The sequence below is a fragment of the Aotus nancymaae genome, unplaced genomic scaffold, assembly GCF_030222135.1.
Source record: "Aotus nancymaae isolate 86718 unplaced genomic scaffold, 86718_ANA_hifiasm-v0.15.2.pri h1tg000049l, whole genome shotgun sequence".
In the NCBI taxonomy this organism is placed as follows: Eukaryota; Metazoa; Chordata; class Mammalia; order Primates; family Aotidae; genus Aotus; species Aotus nancymaae.
The window spans coordinates 27,728,796-27,745,751 of record NW_026988463.1 but is presented as its reverse complement, the minus strand read 5'-3'; the positions used below and the strand labels follow the sequence as shown (position 1 = coordinate 27,745,751).

At 51.5% G+C, this 16,956-nt stretch overlaps 2 protein-coding genes across 5 annotated transcripts; one reads left to right on the top strand and one right to left on the bottom strand.

The window, feature by feature from the left end:
* The first annotated feature begins 245 nt into the window (after positions 1-245).
* CFAP119 (cilia and flagella associated protein 119) lies at positions 246-4,286 on the top strand. Of its 2 annotated transcripts, XM_064362674.1 has the most exons (9): positions 246-545; positions 868-899; positions 1,436-1,501; positions 1,654-1,823; positions 2,397-2,467; positions 2,665-2,781; positions 2,877-2,946; positions 3,033-3,125; positions 4,061-4,286. In XM_064362674.1, exons 1-9 carry the CDS (start codon positions 333-335, stop codon positions 4,237-4,239), a joined length of 1,011 nt encoding a protein of 336 aa, XP_064218744.1. In that variant the 5' UTR covers positions 246-332; the 3' UTR covers positions 4,240-4,286. The 2 variants fall into 2 exon arrangements, with proteins under 2 accessions (XP_064218744.1, XP_012325427.1); XM_012470004.3 differs by lacking the exon at positions 868-899 and having other exon boundaries at positions 246-430.
* A 69-nt stretch (positions 4,287-4,355) lies between these two features.
* PHKG2 (phosphorylase kinase catalytic subunit gamma 2) lies at positions 4,356-15,749 on the bottom strand. 3 transcript variants are annotated; one of them, XM_012470002.3, is made up of 10 exons: positions 14,672-15,749; positions 14,161-14,273; positions 12,058-12,233; positions 11,723-11,777; positions 8,953-9,018; positions 8,695-8,858; positions 5,435-5,525; positions 5,187-5,340; positions 4,993-5,118; positions 4,356-4,906 (listed from the first exon to the last, which is right to left on the bottom strand). In XM_012470002.3, exons 2-10 carry the CDS (start codon positions 14,253-14,255, stop codon positions 4,613-4,615), a joined length of 1,221 nt encoding a protein of 406 aa, XP_012325425.1. In that variant the 5' UTR covers positions 14,256-14,273; positions 14,672-15,749; the 3' UTR covers positions 4,356-4,612. The 3 variants fall into 3 exon arrangements, with proteins under 3 accessions (XP_012325425.1, XP_012325424.1, XP_012325426.1); XM_012470001.2 differs by having other exon boundaries at positions 14,601-14,687; XM_012470003.2 differs by lacking the exon at positions 14,672-15,749 and adding an exon at positions 14,601-14,645 and having other exon boundaries at positions 14,161-14,256.
* Between the last annotated feature and the right edge of the window lie 1,207 nt (positions 15,750-16,956).

Genomic DNA, 16,956 nt, shown 5'->3' with positions numbered 1-16,956 from the left:
CAGAGTTCCTGCCCTCCTATTATTGGCAGCTTGGAAGAGAGGGCGCCCAGGTGGGCACTCACAACTTCTTACGTATCTGCGCGTTCTCTTCGAACACATTGGCGTGAGCCTGCATTTTCCGCCCTCCTTCCCTCGCAAGCACCCTTGGCAACCGTCGCCGTTGAGACAGAGGGAGACGCCCCAACGGATTGGCCCCGCCGCGCCTCTCCGCGCGCAGACCGGCCAGAGCGAGGCGAGCGCCCGGCCTTGGCAGCCGCAGACCGAGGGCTGGCTGTCCTGGAACCGAGGCGGCGGGAGCCCGGGGCGTCCTGCAGCACAGTAAGAGCGGCGAGATGCTCAACAGCAAGGCCAGCCACTTCCTGGGAATGAGGGTGCAGTCGGAGCTTGAACACCTCTCCGAGCTGCGGCGGGAAGCGGGGAAGGATTGCAGGTCAGTGCGTGGTTCAGCCGCGCGAACGCGAGCAAATATGCGGAACCAGTCGACGGCGGCGGCGGCGGCGGCGGCGGCGAAAGCGAATGAAGACCCTGGAGCCAACTTGTTCCCGGTGAGGGCAGGACAGTCTGGTCCGCTCGTGAATATTTATAAACAGGCTCCCCGCAGGCGCCACCCGTCACTGTGTTTACTATCGTTCGGGACGTCTCCCGGGCTGCCTGGGCGAGGAGAGGCAGGGGTGTGTGACCCCGGTGGTTACTGTGCTCGCGAAGAGCACTTAGGGCTTGCTGAAGCCCGCCCTCGCCCGTGCCTCTCCTTCTAAGTCCTTGAGATGAGATGGCAAGTTACATACAGCGCGTTCTCGTGCCCTCTGGAGATTCGCCATGGGCCAGGACACCATAGCTCTGCCTCCCCAATTCGCTTTCTTTCCGCAGCCGCCGCTGCCCCAGCCGCGGATCTGCATGTGGTGAGTATGAAGAGACTTGAGGGAAAAGTTACACTGAACACTTGCGTTCTTCCTTCATTGCCTCCCCAACAGTCCTGTCTTGTGGCCACGGCATCCCCATTTTAGATGAGGAGACCAGGCCTGGAGATGCAATTATTCCAGGTGACTGGAAGCCAGCTTTCCAACCTCCCCAGTCCAAAGAGGCGATGTGAGAAAAAAAGAGCCAAAGACAGGATATAAATAGAGTCTTATAACCGCTATGGAATATTGTACAGAGGTGGACACTGAGGGCCACAGAGGGACTTAACCAAGGTCATACAAGGTAGTGGCAGAGCAGAAAAAAGAACTCAAGGTTCCTAACCCTAGGCTTTAGAAATGGAGAGACTCATAAGAGTTCATTTAGGTCCAGAGAGGTAACAATTTGCATAGTTACACAGCAAGTTGGCAAAAGAGCCCAGCTTCATGCCAGTGGCCTGACTCCCTGTCCCATGCTCTAGCTGTCACAGCCCTGTCATGATAATATAATGCCACCAATACTTTTTCTTTTCCTATAACAGGAAGTACCTGGACATCCACTCCATGCACCAGCTGGAGAAGACCACCAATGCTGAGGAGATGAGGGAGTAGGGACTGAGTGGGGTGGGAAGAGCTCTTGGGAAAGGCTGAGGGGGTCGGGTTGGGAAGACATGAGGAATGGCTGACTCCAAAGCATGTGGTGGGTGTGGGGTGATGAAAGGAGTTTCCGGTTGTCACTTATTCCTCTATCCCTCCCAAGGGTGCTGGCTGAGCTGTTGGAGCTAGGGCGTCCTGAGCAGAGCCTACGGGATGCCATCACCCTGGACCTCTTCTGCCACATGCTCATCTTCTGCCGCCAGCAGGGCTTCTCACTGGAGCAGACGTCAGCAGCTTGTGCCATGCTCCAGGATCTTCACAAGGCTTGTATTGGTGAGAGGGGGCAGCTACCAGGAAGTTTGAGCCCCAGGGAGAAGAGGAAGCAGAGCTGGCACAAGTGACCATGGGAAGCAGAAGCAGATTTCTGCCTGGATTCTGTCATTACTAGTAGCATTATCACACACAAGCCATCACTTTTCCAATTCACTACTTCCTTATCTGGAAATTAAGGATACAGCATACATTTTACAGGACTGTTCTGAGAAATAATATATGCAAATATATGCATAATGCACAATAAAACCTGCTTCAGAACGTTTAATAGCTGCTGCTTCGGAATGTTTAATAGCTGAAATGATCTATTTCTTGGTTTATTGCATGGCACTTCCATTAGAACATAAACTTCGTAAGAGCAGGAACTTGTCTGTCTTGTTCAGTGCCTAAAACAGCACACAGTAGGCATATAATGGGTATTCAATATTTGTTACATGAGTTAAGGAAACAAGCCAGGGCTGAAACCCAGATCTGTCTGCCTCTGAAGCTTATGGTCATAAACAGCTATTGAGTCAGGTGAATGAATGGATATCAGAGAGGGGCCTCACTGTCACATCTTGCTTTCCCTACCAGCAACCCCCTTGGGCAACGTGGAGGAGTGCTACCGCTACTTCAACAGTGTCCTTTTTTGCCATGGAGTCAGGGTCAGTTCCCCTAGAACATTCTGGAACCTTTACCCATCCCCACACAAGATCTAGCCCAATCTCTCTCATGTTTATCACCTTTATCTTCCTCTGAAGACCCCAGCAGGTGCCCCCTGCTCCTAGATTGCTGGGCTTTTGGAGGCACAGCCAGGGCTCTGGGAGGCAGTTAGGGTTCTAACTCCCAGTCACCACCACAGCGGCCTCCTTTCAGCATCGACCTCTTCAAGGAGGAACAACTGCTGGCCCTGGAAGACTACGTGGTCAACACTTACTTCCGCCACTTCAAGCTCTATAAATACGTCTTCACATCCCAGGTAGGGGGTGGTGGACCATGAGAGGCAACCCTCAACCTCCCCTTTCCCTCAGCACAGGTGCCCTCCTCTCAGCCTACCTCTTCCTTGCTTCCCAGATGCGGCTGGATCTATCTTTGACTTACATGGGGCTACAGCCACCTATACTGTGGCCAGAGAGCGAGATGGGTAAGGGAGAGTGCCAGGGCAGGGCAGGGCAGGGCTGGGCTGGGCCGGGCCTGGGGCCACAGTCTCTTCCTGCTTCCGGTTTGCAGAGAAAGAAAGCAAGGAGGTGGAGGAGCAGGCAGTTACCCCCCAGGAAGAGGAACTGGAGACATTGGCTCCTCCAGAGCCAGAGCCAAAGCCAAGTGAGGATCTGGAGGGGGCAGGCTGCCCTATCCCTCTGAGCAGGTGTAGAATGAAGGGTTTAGATCACATCAGGACTTCAGACTTTTTGTTGTTAGTCATACAGTCCTTTCTCCAAATGATCCCTTATGTAGAAGTCTAAGATGACAGATAAAAGCACAGCTGCAGGCCAGGTGTGGTGGCTCATGCCTGTAATCCCAGCACTTTGAGAGGTCGAGGGAGGCAGATTGCCTGAGCTCAGTAGTTTGCAACCAGCCTGGGCAACATGATGAACCCCCGTCTCTACTAATATACAAAAAAATTAGCCAGGCATGGCGGTGTGTGCCTGTAGTCTTAGCTACTTGGGAGGCTGAGGCAGAATTGCTTGAACCCGTAAGGTGGAGGTTGCGGTGAGCCGAGATCGTAACACTGCACTCCAGCCTGGGCGACAGAGCAAGACTGTCTCAAAAAAAAAAAAAAAACACACACACACACACACAGCTGTTTAGGGTGGGGCAGAAGAGGTGGCTCCAGAGAAATTATAATTAGAAAGCCAGTAACAGCCAGCACATACTTGGCAATAGGTGTGCTGTGCATGCACTGCTCTAAGCATTTTACATACTAACTGATTTAATCCTCCCTCAAGCCTACGTGCTAGGTATCATTACTATCCACATTTCACACGAGGAAACTGAGGCACAGATAGGTTAAATAATCTGCCTAAGGTCATACACCTACTGAGTAGGGACCAGAATTTGAATCTGCAAAGTCCAGCATAGCCACCCTACCCAACTGCCTCTCATATAAGGGCTGGCTGACATTTCCTAAAGGGAAGCAACATTCCCATCTGTATATCCCCCAGAGGAACTTTGGGGGCTTTGTTTGCCCAGCTAGGTTCCATCCCCCATTCCCAAACAGCATCTCCTCTTGACCCATCCCTTCTTCCCTGCCTGTGCAGGCCACATCCAAGTCCTCCGAGCCTACATCAAGACCCAAGTGAACAAGGAGCTGGATCAGCTCCAGCGGCTGGTGGAGGAGCAGCTCAAGGCCAGTGAGGAAAGGCTCAACAGCAAGTTGACTGCACTAGAGCGGCCCTTCCAGCTACCTCCCAGTAAAGGCAAGAGCAAGACTAAGTGACCCCCAGCATTTTCTCCAATAAAGGTCTGGGCTAGAATGTCCCCATCCCTGCGCCTTGCTCAGTATCTTCTGGGCTTTCCTGCCCAAGCCAGACAGCAGACACAGGGGCCCCACTCTCCCTGGCATGTAGCAGATTTTATTTCATATGCAGCGCAGGCAGCACTGACCGGGCCAGGCATGGCATTCAGAGTGGCTCCCTTCCATCCCAGCTCTGATCTCAGAGCCCTGGCCACTGTGGAGAGAAGTACCAGGGTGGTCTTTAACAGGGTAGCAGGATTAGTGGTGGGCCTGAGGCCAGAGCCCAGAGGGGCTGGAATTATCAAACCCTTCTTCTAGAGAGTTCTGCTTCCTGGGAATCCCTGGCATTGAGGTCCTAGCCCAGCACCAGTGCAGCCTCATCCTCAGTTATAGCAGTAGAGTCTCCCTCCTCTTCGGGGCCCATGACGGGGAAAGGCCCAGGGGGCCGGTGCTGAAAGAGAGCCGCCCGGTTCTGCTGCTCGCCTTTCTTCACCCAGTGCCCATAGAGCCGGAAGGCACAGTTGTCAATGAGGCGCCGCACTGACCGCAGCGCATAAGGGTCCCTCAACAGTGCATTCTTGGTCAGCGGCCGTACGCGATGGGTGCTTAGGGCCACTCGTCCAGCAGCCAGCACTGTCCACACTGCCACCTGGGAAGGGAATCAGGGTGAGTTCCAGCACGGGAAAGATCATGGGACAGAGGCACGGGCCCAGACCCTGACACTCTCAGGCTTACCCGGAACCGCTGGCGGGGGGTGAGGTTCCAGGCTCGGCTGCCTTCACAACGCTCAAAGAAGGGGTGCTGTAGGGCCTGCTCAGCTGTCAGGCGTGCCTCAGGATCCACCTGCAGCAGCCTGGAGATCTAGGAGAGACCCAGAGCATGAGGGGCAGCTCTTGGGCTTCTCCCATGTCCTCTCAGCCCCAGCTCACCAGGTCTTTGACAGTGCTGGAACGGTCGTCCCACTCAGGGGAACTGAACTGGTACTGGCCCTCCATGATCATGCGTAACATCAGGATCTGCCGCCGGTGCCAGAAGGGTGGCGAGCCAGCCAGGAGTGTGAACAAGATCACCCCACAGGCCCAGCTGGGAAAAAGACTGGAGTCAGGCGGGACTGGGTGACGGGCAGACATGGCAAAAGACAGCAAGCACAGGAGGGAGGGGGAGACCAGGAACTCACAGGTCGACCTCCTTGCTGTAGCCTGGGTGGGTTTCATCCATGGAGCATTTAAGGATCTCTGGTGCTAGATACCCTGGGGTCCCACACAACTCTGGGGAGAGAGGACCAAGATTGAGAGGATGCCACCAGCCCCTCCAGGGCCCTTAGCACTGGATATCTGCTGGAGCCTCCTCAGTGCTGCCAGGACCACCATTGTTCCCATCCTCCTGCCTGCCTTCTGCCAAGTCTCCTGCCAAGGCACTATCTCAGTTCAACAACTCAAGTACCCACCACGATCCTGGTGGCCTTCCTAGAAAAGGTCCTGTCCAACCGTATAATTTGCCTCCTCCAACCCTACCTACCCACTATCCAAGCCAACCTACCCACTCCTCACACAACTTAGTGACCTTAGTTTTACACATATCATAATGCATATGTAAAGATTGTATGTTTTTACATACATCACGATACATATGGGAAAAAAAAGTTTCTGCATTCCTTTCTGCCCAAACCTCTTCCTCCTCCTATAATCTCCAACCGTCACTCAACCCAAGGGGAGCAAGTGGGGATAGGGAATTTATATTAAATTACATAATAGGTAAGTCCCTTGTTTAAAACTCTTCCCTCAGCCGGGTGCGGTGGCTCACACCTGTATTCTTAGCATTCTGGGAGGCTGAGGCGGGCGGATCAGGAGGTCAGGAGATGAAGACCATCCTGGCCAACATGGTGAAACCCCATATCTACTAAAAATACAAAAATTAGCTAGGCATGGTCGCGCTACCTGGGAGGCTGAGGCAGGAGAATTACTTGAACTAGGGAGTTGGAGGTTGCAGTGAGCCCAGATTGCGCCACTGTACTCCAGCCTGGTGACAGAGTAAGACTCTGTCTCAAAAACATTTTTAAAAACCCTTCCCCAATTCCATATCATGACACATGATCAATCTACAGTTCTAAAGCTCAGAGCCCTCCAAAACTTTATCCAAGTCTGTATTTTTATAATTTATTTATTTTTACAGAGAGGGTCACTATGTCACCCAGTCTGGAGTACAGTGGCACTATCAAAGCTCATTGCAGCCTTGGGCTCCTAGTCTCAAGTGATCCTCCTCCTTCAGCTTCCCAAGTAGCTGGGATGACAGATTTGTGCCACCATGCCAGGCTCAAGTCTGTATTTTTAGTTTGTTCTACCACTCGGGCACCAATTCTTCCAGTAATTTCTGAACTGTGTTCCACTGCACGCTTCCAGTAGATTTTAACAGCCCCAAATTGCAACTGACTTTCTTGGGAAATTCATTCCTATTCCAAGTATTTATTGAATAACGTGGCATTGATTCACCAGTGGCAAATCAGATGTTCCCTTACCAAGCTCACTGTCCACCTGAAGGCAAGCAAGAAATAACAATAGGGCTGGGCCCAGTAACTCACGCCTGTAATCCCAGCACTTTGGGAGGCCAAGGCGGTGGATCACAAGGTCAGGAGATAGAGACCATCCTGGCCAACACGGCGAAACCCCTTCTCTACTAAAACTACAAAAATTAGCCGGGCATGTTGGCACGTGCCTGTAGTCTCAGCTACTCAGGAGGCTGAGGCAGGAGAATCACTTGAACCCAGGAAGTGGAGGTTGTGGTGAGCTGAGATTATGCCCTTGCACTCCAGCCAGGGCAATTTTGAGACTCTGTCTCAAAAAAATAGAAAAAGAAATAACAATACCGTAAGACGTGTTGTGAATGAAGAAGACAAGACAACAAAAAGCAAGGGGACCTAAGCTGCCCTAGAGGTTTAAAGTGAAACCTGAATTACCCAAGCCAAGGGAGAGGATGGAGTGGGCAGAGGCAAAGATGATTCCAGAAAGGGGAAACATACATGTGTAAGCCCAAAGGGTTTTAAAGCACAATATCCACCAGACGTGTAAGTCCACAGGTTAAGAGTATAAACTCTGAAATCAGACTGTCCAAGTTCAAATCCTGGCGTTAGGACCCTGGAGAAGTCATCTCACCTCTTTGAGCCCATCTATTAAAAAGGAAACACAAATACTATCTGTCACACAGGGCTGTGGAGAGGATTTAGGGGAATAAGCCATGTAAAGACTGATGCCGGCCAGGCACAGTGGCTCACACCTATAATCCCAGCACTTTGGGAGGCTGAGGCAGGAGATCACTTGAGGTCAGGAGTTCGAGACCAACCTGGCCAACATGGTGAAACTCCAACTCTACTAAAATACAAGAATTAGCGGGGTGTAGCGGTGGGCACCTGTAATCCCAGCTACTCAGGAGGCTGAGGCAGAGGAATAGCTTGAATCCAGTAGGTGGAGATTGCAGTGAGCCAAGATCATGCCACTGCACTAGAGCCTGGGTGAGAGAGTGAGACTCCATCTCAAAAAAAAAAAAAGATTGGTGCCTGCCTCATAGTGAATGCCCAGTAAAGAGTAGCTTTTCATAAATCCAGTGCAAAGCCACTGAGGGAGAAAGTCAGTGGCAGATTAAAGGCTCTGAAGAATCCCATAGGTGAATTGTATCTGAAGTTTCCCATTTGCACTAGAAATGTTCCTGTCATGACAAATGTATTCACATCAGGTGAGCCTGAGGCCCAGGGCCCAGGTGGGAAGTGTAGTCTGGACACATCACATCAGGTTCCTGTGGTCCTGCACTCCAGACCCCAAACGTGGCTGAGCACGGCTCTGCCCTGCTCCCTTCTTTTTTTTTTAGAGACAGGGTCCCGCTGTTGCCCAGGCTGGAGTGTAGTGGCTATTCACAGGCGCAATCCCACTACTGATCAGCACGGGTATTTTAATCTGCTCCATTTCCGATCTGGGCCAGTTCACCCCTCCTGAGGCAACCTGGTGGTCCCCCGCTTCCGGGAGGTCACCATATTGATGCTGAACTTAGTGCGGACACCCAATCGGCATAGCGCACTACAGCCCAGAACTCCTGGGCTCAAGTGATTCTCCCACCTCAGCCTCCCAAGTAGCTGGAACTACAGGCATGCGCCACTGTCCCCAGCCCTGCTCCCTTTTTCACCTCTGTGAGGCTCAGGCTGAATCAGCATTCCTTCCTCCAGGGTCCCCTGGCATGGCCCTTTGCCCACTTGTCTGTCTCCATCCTCCCCAGGTCAGGAAGCCCACTCTGAGGTAAACACAAGCCTTGCGCCCAGAGGGTACTTGGCAAGTGCTCACCGACTTCTCCCTTTTTCTTGGCACCAGGGACTCGGTACTCAGACCCAGACAACCAATGTCATCAGGCCTGGGTCTCCCCTCCCAAGCCTATTAGTACACCAGATCCCCTCACCTCGTAGCTTCTCGCCAGGTTCCAAGTGACAGGAGAACCCGAAATCTGAAAGTCGGATCTGCATATTGTCATCTAGCAGAATATTCTCCGGCTTCAGATCTCGATGCACAATGTTGTTGGCATGAAGAAAACTCACTGCTTCCAGCAGAGACCGCATGATGGACCTTGGGTGGGGGTAGGGGTGCAGTCTCCTCCTCTGCTCCTCCCTGCCCTGCCCCGCTCCCTGCTCACCCCAGGGGCTACAGGCTCAACCCTTACCTGGTTTCCTTTTCTGAGAGGGCCACCTTCTCTGTGAGATAGTCAAACAGCTCTCCCTTCCGCATCCTAAGGGAAGGAGGGGCATAGGAAGCAGCTGCACCCCACAGTGGGGGCTGAGAAAATAGACCAGTGCTCATGTAAAATATCGTGGAAGAGGCCACTAAAGAGAGATTCCTCTGCAGACAAACCAAAGGGTCTAGAGACACAGCACTCCAACAAGGCAGTTTGGCCTGGTGTGTTCACAGCTGAAATATCTGTATTATGGCATGATGGGGCAATTGTAGCAAAAATAAGAGTCTTCTGTGACAATAATTTATAGGAGGTTCTTGTTGTCTGAGAATAACTATGCCTGAAAAAGGCCTCTCAAAGTGAATTTATAAAGAAAATGAACCGGCCAGGCATGGTAGCTCATGCCTGTAATCCCAGCACTTTGGGAGGACAAGACAGGTGGATCACCTGATGTCAGTTTGACAACAGCCTGGAAAACATGGTGAAACACCGTCTCTACTAAAAAAAAAAAAAATACAAAAATTAGCCAGGCGTAGTGGTGGGCACCTGTAATCCCAGCTACTTGGGAGGCTGAGGCAGGAGAATTACTTGAACCCAGAAGGTGGAGGTTGCAGTGCGCCAAGTTTGCACCACTGCACTCCAGCCTGGGCGACAGAGTAAGACTCCATCTCAAAAAGAAAAGAAAAGAAAAGAAAAGAAAATAGACCAAAATTTCAGTCTTTTGTGCACAAAGATTGAATCAGACCTTATTTTGAAATTCTGTCTTTAAAACCTGAGGTTATAATCATGTGTCTGTTAAAAATAATACTTTCAGGCCGGGCGCGGTGGCTCAAGCCTGTAATCCCAGCACTTTGGGAGGCCGAGGCGGGTGGATCACGAGGTCAAGAGATTGAGACCATCCTGGTCAACATTGTGAAACCCCGTCTCTACTAATAGAAAAATATTAGCTGGGCATGGTGGCGCGTGCCTGTAATCCCAGCTACTCAGGAAGCTGAGGCAGGAGAATTGCCTGAACCCAGGAGGCGGAGGTTGCGGTGAGCCGAGATCGCGCCATTGCACTCCAGCCTGGGTAACGAGAGCGAAACTCCGTCTCAAAAAAAAAAAATAATAATAATACTTTCAAAATTGAGGTTATAGTTGCAACTCTGCATCAGTCCTCAAAGTAATTTATCAGGTGCTGTTTTGGGGAGTGCCATCACTCTGCAGGGCTGCGGGATGGCATAACAGACCTCCCTACTTCCCCTCTGACTTCTGCAGAGGGTCATTTCTGTAAATATATGGAAGCCTTCATGTACGTTTTCCAAGGGCCTCTCTTAAATCTTTGGAATTCAAATCATTGTCTTTTGAAATACCTTTGCAATTGGTTTGCATTATACTGTGTAACATCTGACATTCAGATTCTGACCAGAAAAAGAACTGATGGGCAGAGACAGACACCAGAGTAGTTAGTGTGTTAAGCAGTGCGAGAGGCTGGTCAGCAAGGATCTATTTTCTTTTCTTTTCTTTTTTTTTTTTTTGAGAAGGAGTTTCGCTCTTGTTACCCAGGCAATCTCGGCTCCCTGCAACCTCCGCCTCCTGGGTTCAGGCAATTCTCCTGCCTCAGCCTCCTGAGGATTACAGGCACGCGCCACCACGCCCAGCTAATTTTTTGTATTTTTAGTAGAGATGGGGTTTCACCATGTTGACCAGGATGGTCTCGATCTGTTGACCTCGGGATCCACCCGCCTCGGCCTCCCAAAGTGCTGGGATTACAGGTGTGAGCCACTGCGCCCGGCCCTGAGGATCTATTTTCTAAGTGGTCAGTCCACTGCTGAACACTCTCAAAACAGCTTTCCCCCTGCTCACCTTATCACCAGGGGGAACACTGGGAAAGTGACTCCTTCGGTCATGAGAACTCTTGGTATTTGACTAGTCAATACTACTTTCTTTCTTTCTTTTTTTTTTCCTTTTTGAGATGAAGTCTCACTCTGTTGACCAGGCTGGAGTGCAATGGCATGATCTTGGCTCACTGCAACCTCCACTTCCCAGGTTCAAGTGATTTTCCCACCTCAGCCTCCCCAGTAGCTGGGACTACAGGTGTGCACCACCACATCAGGCTAATTTTTTGTAATTTTAGTAGAGACAGGGTTTCACCATGTTGGCCAGGCTTGTCTTGAACTCCTGACCTCAGGTGATCCACCCACCTCAGTTTCCCAAAATGCTGGGATTATAGGCATGAGCTACCACACCTGGCTGGTCACTATTACTTTTAAAGAATTTGCCTCGGCCAGGCACGGTGGCTCACGCCTATAATCCCAGCACTTTGGGAGGCTGAGGCGGGCAGATCACGAGATCAAGAGATTGAGACCATGCTGGTCAACATGGTGAAACCCCGTCTCTACTAAAAATACAAAAATTAGCTGGGCGTGGTGGCGCAGCCTGTAGTCCCAGCTACTCGGGAGGCTGAGGTAGGAGAATTGCTTGAACCCAGGAGGCAGAGGTTGCGGTGAGCCGAGATCGCGCGATTGCACTCCAGCCTGGGTAATAAGAGCGAAACTCCGTCTCAAAAAAAAAAAAAAAAGAATTTGCCTCAATCATGGCACTGAGGAAGAAGGCCAGAGCCACAGGTTAGCAGGCAGGCCCAGGTGATAGAGAGAGCCCCAGCTGGAGCAGGAAGGTGTGAGGAAGGTGCCACTGAGCAGCAAATGCTGGGCTATACACGGAGGCCCAGCACATGGAGGTGGGGAGGAAGCTTCTCATATGGTGGCAGGGAGATACTCACAGGTCAAACACCAGGAACATGAAGCTAGAAGACTCGTAGGAATCGATGAGGGTGACTGGGGAGAGAGGAAGAGAGGCAGAGAGACAGAGATGGAAAGGAGTGGATGCATATTAATGGTGCTAGGCCACCCTGGGACAGCAGCGGGCTGTTACTGGGAAGGAAGGAGAACCAGAGGAGACAGTGGGGGCCCAACGGCTGGCCACTCTTTAGTGGAATGAAGCCAGAAGGAAGGGAGGAGAGGCGTGGAGGCAATGTTGGGGGAACGTGGGCTATGGGCAGGGCCAGGAGGAGGTCGGGGGGTTGTCTGCTAACAGGAGCAAGGAAGACAGCCTCACTGATGTGGGGGTGGCCGGCGACCTGGCGAAGGATGTGTGTCTCTCGCCGTGTGGCTTCCCGCACCTCCTCCAGCTGCTCAGGACTCAGCCGCTCAGCTGTTACTTCCATAATCTTCACAGCAAACTCGTGGCCAGTAGCTCGATGAACACAACGGCGGACCACAGAGCTTACTCCTCTGTCAGAGCCAGACAACAGCACAAGTCAGGGTCTCTGTACTCCCATTTCAGCACAGGCTGGGGCCTCAGCATCCTCATGCTCACTGTGCCAGACTCTGAAGACCCATCTAGACCATGGGGTGACAAGCTTAGGAGCTCACCCTGGCTTCACAGCAGCCTCAGGAATGTGGGTACCCAGCAAGGCGCAACACAAAGCCCACAGGGAAGGCAGGTAGGGCCTGGGTTCAAATCCAGGCTCTGCCACTTCCTCCATGGGAAAGCCTATGCAAGTCACTCCCACCCTAAGCCCCAGCACCTGCTCCTTCCAGGAAGGAAAAAGAAAGATCTAACTCTCTCTCCATATACCACTCGCACTTCCCTGATTACCCCATCCAAATCCCAAAGTTCCCTCAAGTGTAGGAAGCTCCAAATAAATATGAAGCCATTGACTGGAAGACCAAAGCTGAGAATTAGACCTTAGTGTAGGCTCCAGATTTGCTACCAATTAACCTAAGTGGTCCACTGACATAAGGTCCTTGGGTTTTAGCTCCTGCAGCTGTAAAATGCGGCCAAAAGTATCCTGAAGGAATGTTGAAGGGCATCCATGAGGTACACACAAAGTCCTAGACAAGGATCTCCTTGCTCAGACTATCACCAACTCCATATGACCCTACACATTCCTCAGACTAAGGAGCAAATCCCTCCAGGATCTGGCCTTGAATCCCATTTCTTCTGCTGGTTCCCTGGCTGCCCTTCACAGAGCCTTACTGCTATGCTCTCTGGGGCCTCCTTGTCATCATGTAACTCACTTGGGAATTCAGTCACCCACATCTAGTTAAATCAGGGGATGTAAACTACTGATCCACAAGCCAAGAATAGCCCTCAGATGTTATATTTCGGCCAGTACTTTTTTTTTTTTTTTTTTTACAAATCTGAATTCACACATCATGGGTGGATAAGAACCCTCCACCTTCCACAATACTCACCACTTCCTACTCTCTTACTCTTGGCCACTTCACAGTTTTCATTTCCTGTGCAAATCTGAGTTTGAGGCCATGTTCTAATTATGACCCATCTTCAATGAGCCTCTGAGAATTTGATGAAAGCTAGAGACATCTACCACAAGCATACATTTTTAAGATTTTTAAAGACCCCCCCTGAACTCCTACTCATACCTCAAGACCCAGCCCAAAGGTGACTCCTCCTGGGAAGCTGTGCTTTTCTGGAATCTGATAGCACATGATACAGACCTCTACCTATCTAGCCTAATGCCTTTTTAATATTCAGGTGCCAATTTCAGCCACTTCACATGTTGCACCTCCAGGCATAAGCATCTTTTCTAATCTTTGTGTTGAGCTTTGTGTCTGGCACAGCAGGTGCGCTTCAAACCATCCATGTGTGTTGAAGCCATAAATAAATGAATCCGTGAAAAAGGGTTGACCCAAGGTAAGAGTCTAGTCACCAGGTGTTCTCCACAGACCCTGATTCTTCCCATTTAGAACTATCGGTCAGGTGCGATGGCTCACACCTGTAATCCCAGCACTTTGGGAGGCCGAGGCGGGCGGATCACGAAGTCAGGAGTTCAAGACCAGCCTGGCCAATATGGTGAAACCCCATCTCTACCAAAAACACAAAAATTAGTCGGACATAGTGGTGCACGCCTGTAGTCCCAGCTACTTGGAAGGCTGAGGCAGGAGAATCACTTGAACCCGGGAGGCGGAGGTGGCAGTGAGCCTAAATCGCGCCACTGCACTCCAGCCTGGGCGACAGAGCAAGATTCCGTATATTAAAAAACAAAACAAAACACATCTAGTCCTCTCCTGAGAAAACCTGAATTTGAAAGAAAAACACACAAAATCCCAGAACTCTCCAGCCCTCAAACTGAAACGGGAATACGGGCTGGGGCCTGACCTCTCTGGACCTCCGTTTCGCTGGCCAACGCCTCACCTGCCGATGACGTCCTTAGGGTCGTACTTCTGGTAAAACTCCTTGGCGGCGGCCCAGTCGGGCAGCTCATCCTCCGGCCCCACGTCCAGCGTCATCCTAAAGGAGGCGGGTGCCTGAGCGGAGGAGGAAGGCAGTGAGGGCAGGGAGGCCCACAGGCTCTGAGACGACGCGCATCGCGGCTCCGGGGGGCGCCAGGGTCCTGGGGGTTGGGGGAGGGGCGGGGAAGGATCGGGACTGGGGAGACCCCGCAGAAGGGCCTGGGGGTGGAAGGATGGCAGGGGCAGGGCAGGGCAGGGCAGGGCAGGGCAGGGCAGGGAGGGGCGGGGGGGGGAAGAGGTGCCCAGGAAGCAGGGGGAAAAGGAGCAAGGGCAGTCGGCTGTTGCCGCGCAGGCGCACTCGGGTGGGCGCAGGGAGGGGACGGGGGTCTCGCGCAGGCTCACCCGCTGGGGCAGTTAGAGGGGCCAGGGTCGACGCGAGGCGCGCTGTCGCCGGGTTCCCTGCAGTCCCTCACCTTAACCCCCGGCGGCGGGCGACGACCCGAGGCTCCTCCTCCATCCTGTCGGCCAATGGCCAGCGCCGCCCAAAGACTGAGGCTCAGAAGCCCTTCAGATTGGAAACCGGCCGCCCAATAGGGGCTGGGACAGGCGTCGGAGCTCTGCGTTGACCTAAGGCCGCGAAGCCGGGGTGCGGCTTCAGACACCGCCAATCACCGCGTGGCATCTGCGGGCCAGCAGAGGGCGGAGCTTGTTGTCAATTTGGCTTGGAGGCCTGGAATGGGACCCGGAAGTTGGGTTTACTGGGAAACGTGAGCTCTGGGTAGCCGGGAAGCAGGAACTTCCTGCGCCTCCAGTTCCCAGACTTGAGCAGGGTTCCTTCGATCTCCTCCAAACATCCCTAACTGAATTCAGCATTTTTTTTTTTTTTGAGACAGGATTTCGCTCTGTAGCCCACACTGGGGCTTCTGGTGTAGTGGCGCGATTATAGCTCTTGGCAGCCTTGAACTCCCGGGCTCAAGTAATCCAACCCCTTGGCCTCCCAAAATGCTGAGATTACAGGCTTGAGCCACAGCGCCCAGCAAGCTCTTTTCAATATTAGCAGCCTAGCCCAAAGTGCCTGTCTTGAGTACATTCCAGCTCTTAAAACATTTGGACACACGCAGCTTGGACCCCAGCTTGGCCTTCGTTTGAACTTAGGTCAGAAGAAGCCTCCCCGTTCTGCGGCCACTACAGCTCCTCCTGAATACATCCAAAGCCCTACTGTTTACTATCTGGGATTGTTTATACACTTTCTCATACTATCTGGGATTGTTTATACACTTTCTCAATCTTCCACCCTTTCCCAAAAGCCTTGTATCATGCTCTGTTCTAAACCCACCAGGTTGCAAGATTTTGCCAGGAGTGACTCAGTGCATAGCTCAGACCTGGCATTCACTTACAAATTTTTGATGACCATCTAAGACCTACGGACTTAGGCTGAGAGCAATGAAACACACACACACCCCTTGTGGAGGTTATGTTCCAGCCAAAGATGAAAGGAATGGATCTATCTTCCAACAGCTATCTTAGAAATGACACTTTGGGATTACAATTATAGAAGGGAAGAAACATGAATTCAGGTAACTTTTTTTTTTTTTTTTTTTTAGATGGAGTCTCTGTTGCCCAGGCTGGAGTGCAGTAGTGCAATCTCGGCTCACTGTAACCTCTGCCTCCTGGATTCTAGCGATTTTTCTGCCTCAGCCTCCCAAGTAGCGGGGACTACAGTCATGTGCCACCACGCCTCGCTAATTTTTTTTTTTTTTTTTTATCTTTAGCAGAGACAGGGTTTCACCATATTGGTCAGGCTGGTCTCAAACTCCTGACCTTGTGATCCGCCCGCCTTGGCCTCCTAAAGTGCTGGGATTACAGGCGTAAGCCACTGCGCCCAGCCTTAGGTAACTTTTTATAGAGTACTTTTGACTTTATACTATCAATCAAAAGGCAGGCCGAGCACAGTGGCTCACACCTGTAATCCCAGCACTTTGGGAGGCAGAGGCGGGTGGATCACCTGAGGTCGGGAGTTGGAAACCAGCCTCACTAACATGGAGAAACTCTATCTCTACTAAAATTACAAAATTAGTCAGGCATGGTGGCACATGCTTGTAATCCCAGCTACTCGGGAGGCTGAGGCAGAATTGCCTGGACCTGGGAGGCGGAAGTTGAGGTGAGCCAAGATCATGTCATTGCACTCCAGCCTGGGCAACAAGAGCGAAACTCCGTCTCAATAAAAAAAATAAATAAATAAATAAATAAAAAATCGAAAGGCAAAAATAATTGCAAGGAAATCTTGAATTTTAGATTTGTTGTTTGGTAATATAATGGGATAATTATTCTGAAGCTCAGTATCAACATATTGATGTGACTGGAAGTCAAGGTTCTTACTGTGGGAATCTGGAATGGGGAAAGTGGAGGAAGAACCCTATGATTGACTGGAATTTTTTTTTTTTTGAGATGAAGTCTTGTACTGACGCCCAGGCTGGAGTGCAATGGTGCAATCTTGGCTCACTGCAACCTCTGCCTCCCGGGTTCATGCGATTCTCCTGCTTCAGCCTCCTGAGTAGCTGGGATTACAGGCACATACCACCACACCTGGCTAATTTTTTGTATTTTTAGTTGAGACGGGGTTTCACCATGTTGGCCAGACTGGTCTCGAACTCCTGAGCTCGTGATCCACCCGCCTCAGCCTCCCAAAGTGCTGGACAGGCGTGAGCCACTGCACCCGGCTTGAATGGAATTTTTTAAACAATGTTTTTTTTTTGAG